Here is a 16132-nt window from a genome sequence, read left to right on the forward strand (position 1 = left end):
CACCGGACCATGATGACCAGATATGCCTCTAAAACTGTCACAATCCTAGGATTAGGACATACGACAACATTAATACATCCTTGACTTACAAGGAACCTGTCAACCGTGGAAAAAGATTCATAACCTTGTCATACCAATAAATCTCAAAGGAACATTCCATAATCTAAACAAATAAATAGGAGGAGGATGTATAGGTATGGGACAAGACATTCATCTTTTATGATTTGAGGGTCGAGTTTGGTCTTTCTCAAAGGACTAATCCTTTGTGGTGGGAAACGTTGGAGGACAGATACCTCTCCTATTTTCTGTAACATTTAATTCAATTAAAATATTTCTCTTCTTGTTTATTAGTTTGCTTCCTGTTACTATTAGGATTAACATAAAATAGTCAGTGACATATTGTGATCTGTATGTGAAATAGCTAAACACAGACATGATACACTAAAGAACTTATTACCTGGGTTTGCACATCATCTCCAGTGACAATGTTTCCAACAGTACGAAGAGCAGGAATAAGCACTGAAGAGGAAGTGTGCCTGAATAAGAGTAAAATACATATAATTTTTATATTATTAATTATAGATAAAAAAAGCATATGAAAAGGTACATGAAATATATCTGTTCACGGACATCATCACTGGGAGAACCAAGGAGCTTTACAAAAATGGGGACAGCACCATGATCAATTACCACTTTAGTATTTTCTGATGTTCCAGAAGCTGTATTTGTCAAAGCCCAAGCTGCCTCAAACTACCACGTTAAATAGAGTCAAGGGAACATATAAGCAGAGATGAATGTTGACTACAAAAAGTAAAACACAATAGCAAAACTGCAGCATTGGAAAATCTTCCCTCATCAAAAACTCAACAAACCGTGGAACTACACCAGCTTGAATAACCTCCTCAATAGGTGAGCTACGTCCTGACAGGTCAAAAACAGAATTTGTCAAAAACCATTCACATTCAGAACCAAAAACAAAAGCAAATGGTTGATAGGTATTCCAACTACAGCAAGATAGAAAATCAACATCTCATAAGCTAACTTCTTTCGGGTTGATTCAAATCTAACACATGTACTACTAAAATAGTTATGGTTGGTCACTATTTAAAGCTTCTATGAAGATTTTTGTTACAAGTCAGTTTTGCTTATCCTCCTCTGTATAAAGTATAAGCATGCTATTCCAATCAAAATTGTCAGCAAAGATCATTTCCTCAAATTCATGCATCTTATGTGATAGTATCAGAGCATGTTGCTCTGCTTCAGCATTGTAATCTTTGACCTCTTCCTTAACTTCATCTCAGTTATTTTCTGCTCATCCTTTCAGCTATGGCAAATCTAAATCACTCTAGCCTAGTAAGTATCCTGGAGAAAACCCAAGGATGGTCCTCTTTCCTCCACCGATGAATATTGGTAAGTATCATTCATGGGACGGACTGTGCAATGAAAAGAGCTTTTGTAGGATGGAGTGTTGTAAAGATGCTGACAATATAATAAAAAAAGAAAGGATCATTATATTTTAACAAAAAATTTTAACAACTTTTTTACAATGGACCACGTGTCATTGCTTTATTGGTTTGCTTTAATTTGTTTTCAGAAAAATATTTGAAAAAAATCAATCATAAGTCGTCACTCGTTGTAAAAAAGTTGTTAAAAAAACATTTTTCAAAAAAAAATAATGATAAATGAGACAATTTTACATTCATTTGACACATAAAATTATCATAAAAATATAAACTTTTGTATTATTTTAAGAAAGAAAAGAATAAAAAGTAAGTAATTATACAAAATAAATATAAAAATTTAGGTGTGTCAAATAATCTTTAATGTAAGGAAAAATAGAAACTATCACTCTTAGTTTCCGACCTATAAATTTATTATTTTTAAAGACTTATTTACAGTGTTACACAAATCCTTCAAAATATAATAAAAAAAATTTCGAAAATTTCGGATATTAACATAAAACTATAGGAGAAGGTAGAAATTAAACTCAAGATAATATAAAAAAGAAAAATAAGAAAATGAGAGAAAATTAGTGCTGTCAAAATGGGTTGAAACCCGTGAGCCAACCTAGCTCACCACAGGTTTAAGTCGGGTTGGGTTGGAAAAAAATGAAATTTTTTTTATGCGAGCCAATTTTGACCCGGCTCACTAAGAACCCGGCTCACACGGGTTAAACCCGTGGTGAGTCGGGTTGACTCACCAACCCACATATTTTTTTTTAATTAAATTAAATTAATTATTCAAATCCTATTTTTTTTATTGAAATCAAATTAATTAAATTAATTATTCAAAATGCACAACATTTACTTAGAAATAGAGTTTTTCGCGTTGCTGTCTTTCCAAAAGTTCTCTCCTGTAAATAAAACCCTAAGATTATAAATTGGATAATATTATAGATGGAGATAAAGAAGAAGATGCTTCAAGAGAGTATAATACTGTGAATTTATCCATTCAGGACTACAATTTAATAGATGGATAATATTATAAATTGGATAATTCAAGAATATATAATTTATTTTATCTTGTTTTTAGACCTATCTATGACAATTTTATCTTGTACTATATATTTTTGTTAACGACTATATATAGTTTTTTGGTCAAATGATTGTATATGTCTCATTAAATTAAATTGGCAAAATTTTATACTTGATAGCTTAGAATATATATAATAATATATTTCTTTTGTTTCATTTTCTTTTATATCAATTGGTCCAATTATTACTGTTTCAATTTGATCGATCAACGTGTTATAAGAATCTGAGAAGAAGAAGGTGAAGAAAAAGTTAATTAAGTGAACTAATGAGCCAACCCATTTAACTCACAAACCCGTGGTGGGTCGGGTCGGGTTCGAATTTTTTTGACTCGCTAATAAATGAGCCGGGTTGGATTGACTCGCTAAGTGACCAACCCGTGGTGGGTCGGGTCGAGTTACCCATTTTGACAGCTATAGAGAAAATGATGTATTTTGGAAAAAAACACTGCACTTTATTTATAAAGTTTGAAGAAACGTCCACTATATTATGTTTTACTTTCTATAATTTTGTGAGTTATTGAATAGAAAAATAAAACAGAGAAGATGATAAAAAATATTGTTTAGATTCAAGAAAATAGCATAAAAATAAGATTTTTTTTATGTAATGAAAAAAAATATTAATTATGTGGTATAATTAATTTTTATAAAAATAATTAATTAAATTTAAATAAAATAAATATGAATGAAAAATTGAAAATTATTGGTTGTGAAATAAAAATAATATTACAAATTTGTTTAATTTTTTAAATTGAGTATATATAAGTAGTTTCAATTTTTTCCCTTATACGAATTTAAGAATGTATAAGTGTAATAAAAGAATCACAATTAAAATAGATATTTACATATTAAATTCAAACATATAAAATAAAATAAAATGTACCAACGAAATTACTACTTCACAACACAGTGAAATAAATTACAGGCATACTAAATACTTCCCGTTAATAAGTTTGTGAGATTATTTTTGTTAAAAATATAATTTTAAGAATGAACTTGACAATAAATTATAAATTATTTTGTTATGAAGGTACTAAATATGAATGTACGCAAAACTTCAAATAGGTGATGAAAAATTAATTTGCTAATAAGAATTAGGTTGATTGAGTTGAAATTAGAAATAAATGACAAGAAAACCCATGTACCTTACAGGACTGATTTAATAGAAGAGATAAACAAAATAGATTAAATTGAAAAATACAATGAATAAATATGTGTAAACAGTTTACTGTATTATCCCGTCATGATGTGATTCATGGCCATGGTAGAACAAACTACGGATAATAACATGAAGAGCACCCTCTCATAAATCATTATATAGTCCTCTTTCTATTTAATTATAATTTATAAATTAATTATAAAATGTTAAATATATCTTAAAATCATCTTATCCATCTATTTTTTTTCTTCCGTTGAGAGTTTTTTTTTTTCCCTCGCATAAAGTAAATCCAAAAGTGAATAGTGTATCTTAATTCTGGCTCTCCTTTTAACCGTACACAGTAAATTAGTGTAATGATAGAACCAAGAAGCAAGTAGTGTTAGTATAATAATACAAGAGTAGAAGTAGAACTGTAGAAGAAGTGGTCACCGACACCACACAACACAGCTCAGTGACAGTAGCATGGGTTGTGGCGGTGCATTCTCGCATCTCATTCTCACTGCAATCGCAATAGCAATAGCGATTCCATTGGCTGCCTGCGATACGCCTCCTGTGGTGTTCGTCTTCGGTGATTCCAACTCAGACACGGGTGGACTCGCTTCCGGACTCGGTTTCATTATCAATCTTCCCAATGGCCGCACTTTCTTCCGAAGATCCACAGGTCGTTTGTCGGATGGACGCCTGGTCATCGACCTTCTCTGTCAGTCAACTTTCCCCTTTCCTTCTTCGCATTTTAATTTTCATTTTCTTTACCAACTTCCGTGGTTAAAGATATTATTCATATTTCAATCACCAAATGTCTCAGATTCAATGATTAATAATCCCAATTACTAGTGTATTATACTCCAAAAGAGGTGTAGATCGCAATGAACAATCATAAAACCATCCTCCTTCTGTTCATTGTTCAGTGTAATTAATGTAAGGATAGTGGAAATGGAGCCGTATCCAGCCAGCTAAGGGGTTTGCTGAATGTGATGTCAATACGGCGTCGTTTGTTTGACAGTCTGTATGTTTTTTTATAATTGGGCCTGGATTTTGGATTCCAGCAGTCCAATACGCACCATAAAGGGCCCAACTGTCTGCACACTTTAAATTTCTTGAATCATCCTTCTCCATTCTCAAATAGGTATTCATTCGTTACATTCCCTAATGAAGGAGATAGAAGATCGTTAAAGAGATTTAAAGGGTGTAAGAAGAAATATTCTTCTATCACCCTGGATTCATTTTAATCTGAAACTGATCATGTAAAACTCATGTGTACCTTCACCATGAGAAGATCCCCAGTCCCTACTTTCTTTCTTATGCCATTTCTTTTTTCAATTTCGAAATGTTACTTTTACCTGATTCGTCTTTTTAATACTGATAAACAGGCTCAGTATTTGGATTTTTTTTACTTAAATTTCAAATATCAAAGTGTGGCATTTCACTGAATAAATTAGAGATAACAGTCGTTATACTAATTTCAAAGGTACGGGTCGTTATATTATACATTCTCTAATTTGCATTCTCACTCTTTAAAATCTTTGCATCGAACAAAATGAGAAAGGGAAATAAAGAAAGAAGAAGAATGACTACAATTTAGTGATGGTTCTCGTTGATGACCATCGAAGTAAGGCATTTTCAAATCTACAACCTTGATCTTTGGTGATTCATAGAATTTTTTTTATCGATATTACAAGTACTTTAATGTATTTTTGAATAATTATATTTAATTTTCAACACTTTTTGTCGTTTTGTTTTAATCAATATAGTAAGATAAACTGAAAGGATAGGGAAGATACATATTTTGTGCACAATTTGTACGAAGAAGTATTTTTAACGAGTAATAAGAATGCATATTCAGCTAAAAAAAAATTATACTATTTAGCAACAAAAAATATCTTTCTATATTTTAAAAATAGTTATTATAAAATTTTACAAATTTCACTTTGCAATTTTAAACATTAGTGCAAAATCTATTTATGCTACTATAACACGTGTTATGTATTCTTTTGACAAATTATGTAATTTTTACTGCCAGTGGCAATTGAAAAATGGTCCTGACAAATGAAAGCTGAGGGTTTAGGAATTAGGATGCTAGTTTCATGTATCGAAATATTCTTCAATCTGAAAATACATTCCTTCCAACATTTGCAGGCCAAAGTTTGAATGCAAGTTTGTTGGTACCATACTTGGACGCCTTGTCCGGAACCTCATTCACAAATGGAGCAAACTTTGCTGTGGTGGGGTCCTCTACTCTCCCTAAGTATGTTCCTTTCTCCTTAAATATACAGCTCATGCAATTCCGGCGTTTCAAAGCTCGTTCTCTTGAACTTGTTACGGCAGGTAGATTTCCTTTGCGCTATCTTATATCTCCTTGACTTAAAAAATTGAAAATTAAATTTTCTGAACTGTCTTTTGTGGCCTTTGTTTTAAGTATTTGACTGCTATATTTGTTTTCCTCTGAATATCATGCATGCTAAACAGTCAACGCTAGTGAAGCTTTAAGCTGTCATTTTTCTCAGTACTCTGATTCTTTTCTGAGTTCTAACCCCTATTAATGTACCAAAATTAGTCTTGTTCAAAGAATGGAGTCTGATTCAATGGAGTTCAGATTTTCCCTGTGCTATGATGCTTTCGTTGTTCTGATTTTAACACTACTTTTGTTAGGCTGCCTGCATATTTTTTAAATGAATTGGCTTTCGCTCTTAAAAAGAAGTAGTACTCAATTATTGGGGCAAAATATATTCAATATACATTTGAGTTTGAGTTTGTATTTAAGAATGAACTGATTGGACTGCAAACTTACACAGGTGCAAGAAATTTCATCAGTGACGAAGGCTTCCGCAATGCACTCTACTTGATTGATATTGGGCAAAACGACCTTGCTGATTCATTTGCCAAAAATCTGTCATACGCACAAGTGATTAAGAAGATCCCATCATTTATAACTGAGATCGAGAATGCTGTTAAGGTAGTTCAATGTTCTTCATAATTGTTTAGTAAACTTATTATCTATGCAGCTGACTAATTTTCCTTGTTCAGTACTGGTGATTTAGGTTGGTAGAAGGGGATGAGTGTAATCACAAAATTAATACTAATGTTCCAGCCTATCCTTTACGACTAGATAATTTATCCCTTTCCTTCTATTTCTTTTCCTTTTTATTGAGTGCTTTCTCTGTTTCTCAGTAGGTTATAGGTAAGAGGGCAAAGAATTTTGTTCGTAACTGCTAAATTTCCTTTTATTGAAATAAGCTGCAGCAATGATCTTGGCTGGGAGGTGTACGTTAATTTTATTACTATTTCTTCGTTGATTTTTTATATCTCCTTCTAAGAATGTGATGTTTTCCTATCTGTATCCAGAATTTACATAACGAAGGGGCCAGGAAGTTTTGGGTTCACAATACTGGGCCATTGGGCTGTCTTCCTAAAATACTTGCACTGGCTCAGAAGAAGGATCTAGATTCATTGGGATGTCTTTCTAGTTATAACTCGGCAGCACGATTGTTTAATGAAGCGCTGCTTCATTTGAGTCAGAAACTAAGATCTGAACTGAAGGATTCTACTTTAGTCTATGTTGATATTTATGGCATTAAGCATGACCTCATTACAAATGCCGCAAAATATGGTAATCCAAGCAAGCACTTTCTTCTCGTTTAAGTATCGATAATTATTTGACTTTCTATTTTGTTACTAATCTGAATCAAGTTTTCCTTCGTTTCACTCCATTCACTCTTTTGTTACTAAACCGAATCAAGTTTTCCAGGATTTCGCTCCATATGTTATGATGACATATAAATGGCACAAATAACTACATATATTTGGATAGACGAACACCAACAACATATTATTTTACGAGTCCATGTTCTTTGCTGTATTTTGTTTTTTTTTTTTTTTGCTCTCCTTTGCTGAACCTTCCAAATACATTGATGTATAGTGATTTTAATGTTTTAAAATATATTATTTTTTTTAATATACCAACATCAATGCTTTTTGAAGACTCAACAAAGAGAAAATAGAGAATTCAAATTCTTATTTTACACACTCCTTTGAAGACACTCTTTCCCATTTGATGAAACTTTGTTTAATGCCACGAATTTTTGTTGGTTACATTTTTCTATTTTGCAAATTTCACTAATAATTTTGTAATTTCTAATAAATTTTAATAAATACTATAGAATATGTTTAAAAGATGCACTGCTAGCACTCCTTAGTTGGCTTAACATGGTAGTGGTTCAAATATTGCATTAATTATTATCATAATCAATTTGATGGTGTTTGTAAATGCCTAATTGGTTAGGTTTCTCAAATCCGTTGATGGTATGTTGCGGCTTTGGAGGACCTCCTTACAACTTTGACGTAAGGGTAACATGTGGTCAACCTGGTTATCAGGTTTGTGACGAAGGGGCTCGATATGTAAGCTGGGATGGAATTCATCATACTGAAGCTGCAAATACGTGGATAGCTTCTAAGATACTTTCCATGGCTTATTCCACACCACGAACACCTTTTGATTTCTTTCGCCACTGATTATGCACTCTGAGTGTGCAAAGCAATCAATAAAAGGTTAGTTCATTGGTTGTTGGTTTACCAAATCTATGTAGTTTCCAAGAACAGAGTCTGTCATGAAGCAATGCACGTTCTGAAGCTCTATGAAGTTAGAGTAACCAGACTATGATATCATAATTTGGTTTTTATTTGACAATATGGATGTATGTTTATTATGTAAACAATTGATGACTCACATGAATGCATTTTTGGCCTGCATTAGAGATGGGACATGTAATTGAATCAGTGAAGACTACCAGCCTAAAGAATCGTTGTCAAAAATAACTAAATTTATATTCCTAACGTTATACTATTTTAAACTGTTATGAAAACGGATACTGTAGAAGTTTTCTGATAAAGGAACTCAAAATAGAATGAAAAAAGTAGAGAGAAAGAGTTTTCTGAAAATAAGATCTTTCTGATATGTTATCTGAAACCATTTACAAGTCTCGTACTGAATAGTTACCACTCAGTTAAATAACATAGAATTAATTTCCAAGAATCATAAAGTTTCAAGCTCCAAATAACACAATTAATACAATGATGCAAAATTAAGGCATATAATAATTTTACTTACTGTAGCCCATTAAATAAAATGTTTTCTTTGATCAAATTAATGATAATTGATAAAATAATGTGTACTTGCAAGTCTTAAATATGAGTTTTATTCATTTTAAACGTATTTCAGATTAAATCAAAAATAGAACGTAGAACATTTTTAAAAATACTCGAACAAATTAATTTTCCTCATCAATGTTTTACTGTCTTTTAATGGTTTTTTATAACCAAATTGATTGGGTTTTAACTCAGAATTGAGTGGGTTTTCGGAGATCATAGATTGGTTGGACTTTCTGGTTTTTACATCGATGTTTTTGGTTATGGGATATTGTTGTATTACGAACTATGCAAATAATTGATAACACAAATTATTGTACTTTTTGCTATGACACGATTATGAATAATAAATTAATGCCACATACTTCAAAATATGTATATATAAATAATATATATATTATGGAACATCTTGTTTGAAAAGATAAATTTCACTTCGATAAACTTCACTTCTTTGAACCTCTTGCGTTCAAAAGATATTTTTCTGGAATCTCAATTGAAACATTATAACAAATAATAATAATAATAATAATAATAATAATAATAATAATAATAATAATAATAATAATAGTAATAATAATAAGTGATTATAATAATTTATGGATAATAAAATGAGAAACGGATTTCAACAATTAAAAAGATTTTGGTGAGTTTTTAACTTTTAACGTTGGCTATAAATTCTTTAAAGACATTTGTAACATAGATTAGAATAATTGCATTAAGTGAAACTTGAAATTCCTAAATAGTCATCATTCTTATTATATCTTGTTCCAAATTATTCTTTTGTTTGATAGTAAAAAGCATACCGCAACTGACCACATAAAAAGTTGATTTGGCAAAATATTTTATTTTTCTTTTAAGCTTTCTTTTAGTACATACATATGCTTCTTTTTCCCTGAAAATAACATCATAAGGCTATTAAAAAAAAGAGAAGAATGAGAATAAGCCCTTAGGATCTGCTTAGTTTGAACAAATTGACAGTAAAAAGGAAAAGCATAAAGATCAACTTGCTTTTGAAGTAAGTTTTTTTACATTTATTCTCCTCCATAACTTTTTATAAAGCACAAAATTTGTACCGTTAAATCATATAATATACTGTCTACCATCCATGTCAAATTTTATATAAATAAAATATAAAATATCTATGTATGTATAATTTTATAATCAACAATTTCTTATATTATATATAAAAACCATATCATACGTCAAAATAAAGCTGATTGATAAAATATCAATTTAAATTGTAAAATGTGTATATTTGATTTATTTCTCATGAACTCTTAGTACAATTATTGGACTGATGAAATTTAATGTCTGTAAAATATTATCAGGGGGAGTAAGTAGAGCATACCTCTCCATTCAAAAAATAAAACAAAACTTACACTGAAGTAAGTTTAACAGAATTTAAAATTAAACAATACAATTATGAAACTATTTGAAACTAAATATACCATACTTTAGAGGTTTTCCCTCCCTTCCCAATAAGAAATAATCTATAAAATATAATAAGTATTCTAAAAAATAATTTCCAAACTATTTGGGATGATAAAAAATAATTAATCACTTTAAACTAATTGTAATTAATTACCTATTTGAAAGCACCACTAGTTTGACACCCAAAACAAATTATTCAGTGAAAAGAATAAATATCTTGAAAACAATATTAGATGCCCTGATTTTTATTTTTTTAATTTGTGGAAACAGTAAAATCACTTGCAATTTTTTTTTCTGATTATATAGATTTTTATGTTCGGTCAAACGATAATTATGACAATTTATAAATAGTGGTAAAAGAGGATAATAAGGACCACATATTTGAGTGCATGAGTTGGATTATTAGTGATGGAATCTCTTAGCAGCCATGGCAGGCACCTGTTAGTGGGGACATAGTTCGGAAGCCTTCGAAATACTTAGGTCACATTGTAAGCATTACTTTCCATTCTTAATGACTTTTTTTTTTCTGTAATTAATTTTTCATACTCAGTTTCCTATTATCATTGTGTTTTATGTATGTTTGCTTAGGTCTTGTCATGTGTGAAGATTATTCTAAGTAAATAGTATTGTTATAAAAGTTAGCAAATTATTTTAAATTGAAAAAATAAAACTAAAATCTTTTTTCTACTAGTAACCATTGTTTTTCTCAAAAACAATTAATTCAACTATTAGTTTTAAACCAATTAATCATGTCATGCAAGATGTACCTTATTCATGAAATAAAATAAAAAAGAAACAAAAACAAGACATATTGTTGTGTTTTGATTTAAATATCTTTGTAATCTTCTTAAAATTAGAATGTATTTGTTTTGATAGTTGGATATTTCATAATGACTAGATGAATATTTCAGAGTGACTAGAAATAAAGTTAAATTAAACAATTTTTATTTTATAAGTTAATTTTGTTAAATAATTTAATCTAAACTTATTTTCTAATATGACATTGAAACTTATCCTAACCATATTAGTTGAATTTAGTGTGTAATTACTCCTGACAATATTAGTTGGATTTAGTGTGTAATTTTTTTCTCATATGTTAAATCACTCACAAATATCTAACTTTTAATACAATATATATCTTGACTTTATAGTTAGAGATCCTATTTTATAAGGGATAATGATATTTTAGCAATCTTTTTTAACAATTTTTTGATAACAAACTATGTGTCACTATTTTATTGGTCTGTATATTTAAAATGGACCAATCACACGCTACCAGGTAGGTTATTGTAAAAAAATTATCAAAAAAATTGTTAAAAAGACATTTTCTTTTTATAAGTTAGTTTTACAAGGATGAATTATTTTTAAACTTACTTTTTAATTTTAATACATGTAAAAAATAATTTTTATTTTCACTAACTCTAAAATAAATAAAAAATTATTATTATTTATTTAATATTATATGAAACACATAAACTATTTATGTATAGAAAAAAGTTTAAATGATTATTTATGTTTAAAAAGTAAAATTAATTTTTCTAATAACAAACTGAAAAATGGTATGAGCTTAAACAAATTTAATCTCTTCACAAATAAGTTTAATTTCATAATTTTAATCGAAAAATATGAATTGATAAAATCAAATTGTAAATATTTTTTAATCATTAAATTTTATCTTATTAATAATTTTATTTTAATTAAATAATTTAAAAAATATTAAATCAAAATGATTAATAATAAGTAGTGGGTATCTATCAAATATCAAATAAGTAATTAAAATGTTTGGGCTTATTATTAGCATATATCTATTAAAAAAATTAAACTCAATATACTTATAAATTTTATTCACGAATACAGTCATTGTGGAGCTTTTTTTATTTTTTTTATCAGTAGTAACTATTTTAGAGTTCAATAAATATTGAATTGGATGATGGTTATTTTAAAAAAAAAATCTCTAGGATGAAATTTGATTCGACCTATGCAGTATAATAAGACGTGAATTAACACATTTAGTGATTCAACAAGTTTATCAAGATTTGTGTACAATGAATCTAATTCTAAGGCATAACGGAAAGTAATATTAATTACATCTCTATTTAACTAAACTATCCAACTTTACCCTTTAAAATGTCCACACATACGACTAGAGTTTTCCTAATTATTTTACAGAATATTTTTAAAAAATATAAAATTCAAAACAATATCAAATAGACATAGTTATTTATTTTGCTGATAAAAAGAAGGACACAGTTACTTATTTAAGTAGTATGAAATACCATTTCTCTCTTTTCTCGAGTTAATGTTAATCTTCATTATTATTATTTTGACAATTAGCATAAAGTTAGTTATTTCTTATTTATGAAAATACAAATATTTAAGAATCGAACAAAAAAAAACAATTAATGTGCAGTCAACTTTTGAAAAAGATAAATGAGTACACGAACAAAACTTTGGCTGATTAGACAGATGAAGAAATTGAATTCATGGTTCCAAACGATGGCAAAGATATATTAACACTGATATTTTTATATAATATTTTCATAATATATATATTTATATATATTATTTTTGTTCTCCGAATTAATTATACGCACTTCAGTCCGCAGAAGAGATACGACGAAAATCTGTGTTCGCAATTTACCAAGCACGATAACTTTAGATGTTCAACTCTTGTGAAAAAAGATATTAATAAAGATGGTAACTTCTTCCTTCTTTTCAATTCAATGCATAACAAGTACAGGGTCAAAATCATCATGATCATCATCAGGTAGCCACCAAAAACTGGGTTAAATACAGTGTTTAAGGTTGTCAGAATATCATAGTCATTGGATCATACTCCATACCAGTTCATCAGATATATATGCATATAATTATAATTTTATAACGAAAGATTTAAGTCTAAATGCTCACTTCTTTTGTCTTTCTCTTCACCATTATCTTCCTCAGCCTGAACCAATCGTGTTGCATCCTGCAAATCTTCTTTCTTTTCGAGTACGAGCTCTTTGTGTGAAGGACCTGCAAGATCATGATGATGAGAACCTGAAACTTTACCAGTCTCCGGCATTTTTTGTCCAGAATCAATGAAGTCTTCAACTTCAAACTTTGGGTTCCAGATACTCCTTTCCCTTTCTCCATCCATTTGCTTAGTAGTCTCCTTGTAGAATCGATCCCGAACATCTTTTGTCCTCTTTATCAAGGCAAAGAACCTTTCAATCTTCTGCTCCTCGTTTTCTTCTTCATTTTCTATTTTTCTCTTCCTTCTTTCTCCCTCCATGCTCCTTAAATCAACGTATAACAAATTGACGCAAAAGCTGTTTTAGATGTTAAAGGGGAAATTAAAAAACAAGAGGAACTGGTACGGAGAAAACTATGGTGCTTGTTCCCTGTACAGACATGCATTAACAGAAAAAGAAACACGAGAGAAACGGAAAAAGAAGTTTGAGAACGTCATGTCATATATTGGAAGATGATGATGATGATGATGATGAACAATAGCAGCAGAAAGAGCCAAAGTGAAGAAGAGCTTGAATAAGAATTGGACCCAAAATAATTAATAGGCCTCACTGTAAGCTGAGATCTGACAAGAACTTGCTATAGTCAACAAGAACCATGGAAATTGCTCAATGAATTCAATGAACTCAAACCGTGTTAATTGACTCACAAGAGAGGTCAATACTAGCGTGTTATTTTATTTACTACCCACATTATTGGATTGACACTAATGCCCTCCGATATCTATTTTCATTCGTCTAATATATCTATCTATTTTCTTTATCATTACTATTTGTCAGAAAATTGACTGACCAACCTCCAAAGATCTTAAGCTTCAAGTTAGCTAATTAAATTGGTTTAAAATTCTCCATCGTGTACTTTAGGAACAAGACCAACAACGCTCTTAAGATTAGTTTAATGATAAAGTTAAAAGAAAAAAGTAAAAAAGATTGTTAATTCAATTTTTTCATTGACGGTCAAAAGTTATAAAATTGCATTGATGAATTTAAAAGAAAAGATACAAAAATAAAATTGAAAGTTTTTCTCTCACTAAAACAACATAAAAGAGTATTCTTGGTTTAATCTTACCAATCTTGTGAAAATATTCAGTGTTACTGTCTCCTCAAGATTGACATGATAATTAACAGTACCATAATCAAAGGAAGACTGAATCTCCTTCGCATCAAAGAATTAACTCAATCTTGAACCTTGCCAAAAATCTCGCAATTCAAAATTGTGAATTTCTTCTTAATCTCCATTAATGTTCAGGATAAGATCAATATACACAAGACAATTGGTATCCTGAATTACAAAATTTACAAATTTACAATCTACACAGTTAAATGTGAAAATTGATTTAGTAAAAATCTTGGTAAGGTTAATCAATTTTTCAGGATTAAATATATTTTTGATCTTTTATTTTTTTAGTGAAAATTAAAATTAGTTTATATTTTAAAATTTTTATTCAATTTAGTTTCTTAAGTTAGGAAGTGTTTTTAGTTTAGTTCTTTTAACTAAAGTTTACTAAGTTTATTTGACATTTCAAACATGTTTTTCAGCTAATGTTAAGATAAAAATAGGTCAAATGATGTAAACAACTTAAATGTTATTATAAAATACATTTGAAACATTAAATAATTTTAACAAAATTTAGTTAAAAGAACTAAATTGATACATTTTTAAAGTTGTAGAATTAAATTGTATCAAAATTTTGAAGAATGACTAATTTCAATTTTGATTAAAAGTTAAGCAATCAAAAACACATTTAACCCATTTTTATAATTAGTCTAAATTATTTGATGGTTTGAGACCATATTGATAAGGTTGATTCGGTGAGTCTAAATTATTTGCTAGTATAAACCGAAATCATAAGATTATGTGACTTCATTATTTGAAAACCAAAACTCAGATAAAATATTTAAATAATAAAAATGATAGTTTTAAAAATTTGTTCAATTTTATGGCTTTGGGTATGAAAAAACTAAAACCATAAAATATGTGACCTTTGTTCTCTAATAATCGATGTTACATCTCCTTTCTCATATAAATTATTTATTCTCTCATATAAATTATTTAAATAATGAGAGTGACAATTTTAAAAATTTGTTTAATTTTATAACATTGAGTCTGGAAAACTGAAGTTATAGAAGGTTTTCTAACAATTGAAACCATACATGCTTCCTTAGATAAATTATTTAAATAAATATATTTTCTTTTTTGATGGTTTTGACATACATTTTAACTTTAGTTTTGATATAACTAAAATCATATATAGATATGGTCTTAATTATTCTAAAACTGAGACTGAATCTCTTATTTCAAATAAAATAATTAAATGTAATTATAATTTTAAAAAAATTTGAAATTTTTACACATATTTTTAATCTCGATTTTTTAATAATTGGAGCCAAAAAAATATATGATTTCAATTTCACTACAATCAGAATTTATAAATTTGTCAAATTTTTAAAATTGTCATTTTGTTTTAAAGTTTTTCAAAATTGAAATATATTGGACGATGCATGTATGTGTGGAAAAGAGACTTTGATAGAAAGAATAAGCATGTAGATGCATCTCTCTGTACGTCATCCCATGATGTAATATTTCCACATTTCCACCTCGATAATACTGTGTTTTCTCGTGGCTTCTTTTAAAAAATACGTCTGCTTTTAAGATAATAATAATCAATTTAATTATATATGTCAATATATATTAATTTATAAAGGAAAATTCACAATTTATAGTATAAAAAGTATTAAATAGTTATATATGTTATGAAATTTATTTATGTGGTACAAAAAATGTGTTTATTTTTTTATGCACATGAATTTGTTGGATTAGTGAGAAATCACATATTAAATCAATAATCTAAATTGAAA

General features: G+C 28.8%; 2 protein-coding genes across 3 annotated transcripts; one reads left to right on the plus strand and one right to left on the minus strand.

Moving 5' to 3' along the window:
- The first annotated feature begins 4061 nt into the window (after positions 1-4061).
- Positions 4062-8449, plus strand: LOC108326878 (GDSL esterase/lipase At1g09390). Its single transcript, XM_017560471.2, has 5 exons — positions 4062-4389; positions 5826-6014; positions 6482-6642; positions 7032-7296; positions 7969-8449. The coding sequence occupies exons 1-5, from the start codon at positions 4152-4154 to the stop codon at positions 8196-8198; spliced, it is 1083 nt and encodes a 360-aa protein (XP_017415960.1). The 5' UTR covers positions 4062-4151; the 3' UTR covers positions 8199-8449.
- Positions 8450-12816: 4367 nt separating this feature from the next.
- On the minus strand, positions 12817-13910 carry LOC108328570 (protein NIM1-INTERACTING 1). Of its 2 annotated transcripts, XM_017562449.2 has the most exons (2): positions 13173-13910; positions 12817-13043 (listed from the first exon to the last, which is right to left on the minus strand). In XM_017562449.2, exons 1-2 carry the CDS (start codon positions 13534-13536, stop codon positions 12847-12849), a joined length of 561 nt encoding a protein of 186 aa, XP_017417938.1. In that variant the 5' UTR covers positions 13537-13910; the 3' UTR covers positions 12817-12846. The 2 variants fall into 2 exon arrangements, with proteins under 2 accessions (XP_017417938.1, XP_017417939.1); XM_017562450.2 differs by having other exon boundaries at positions 12946-13910.
- Between the last annotated feature and the right edge of the window lie 2222 nt (positions 13911-16132).

The sequence above is a fragment of the Vigna angularis genome, chromosome 2 (assembly GCF_016808095.1).
Source record: "Vigna angularis cultivar LongXiaoDou No.4 chromosome 2, ASM1680809v1, whole genome shotgun sequence".
Lineage (NCBI taxonomy): Eukaryota > Viridiplantae > Streptophyta > Magnoliopsida > Fabales > Fabaceae > Vigna > Vigna angularis.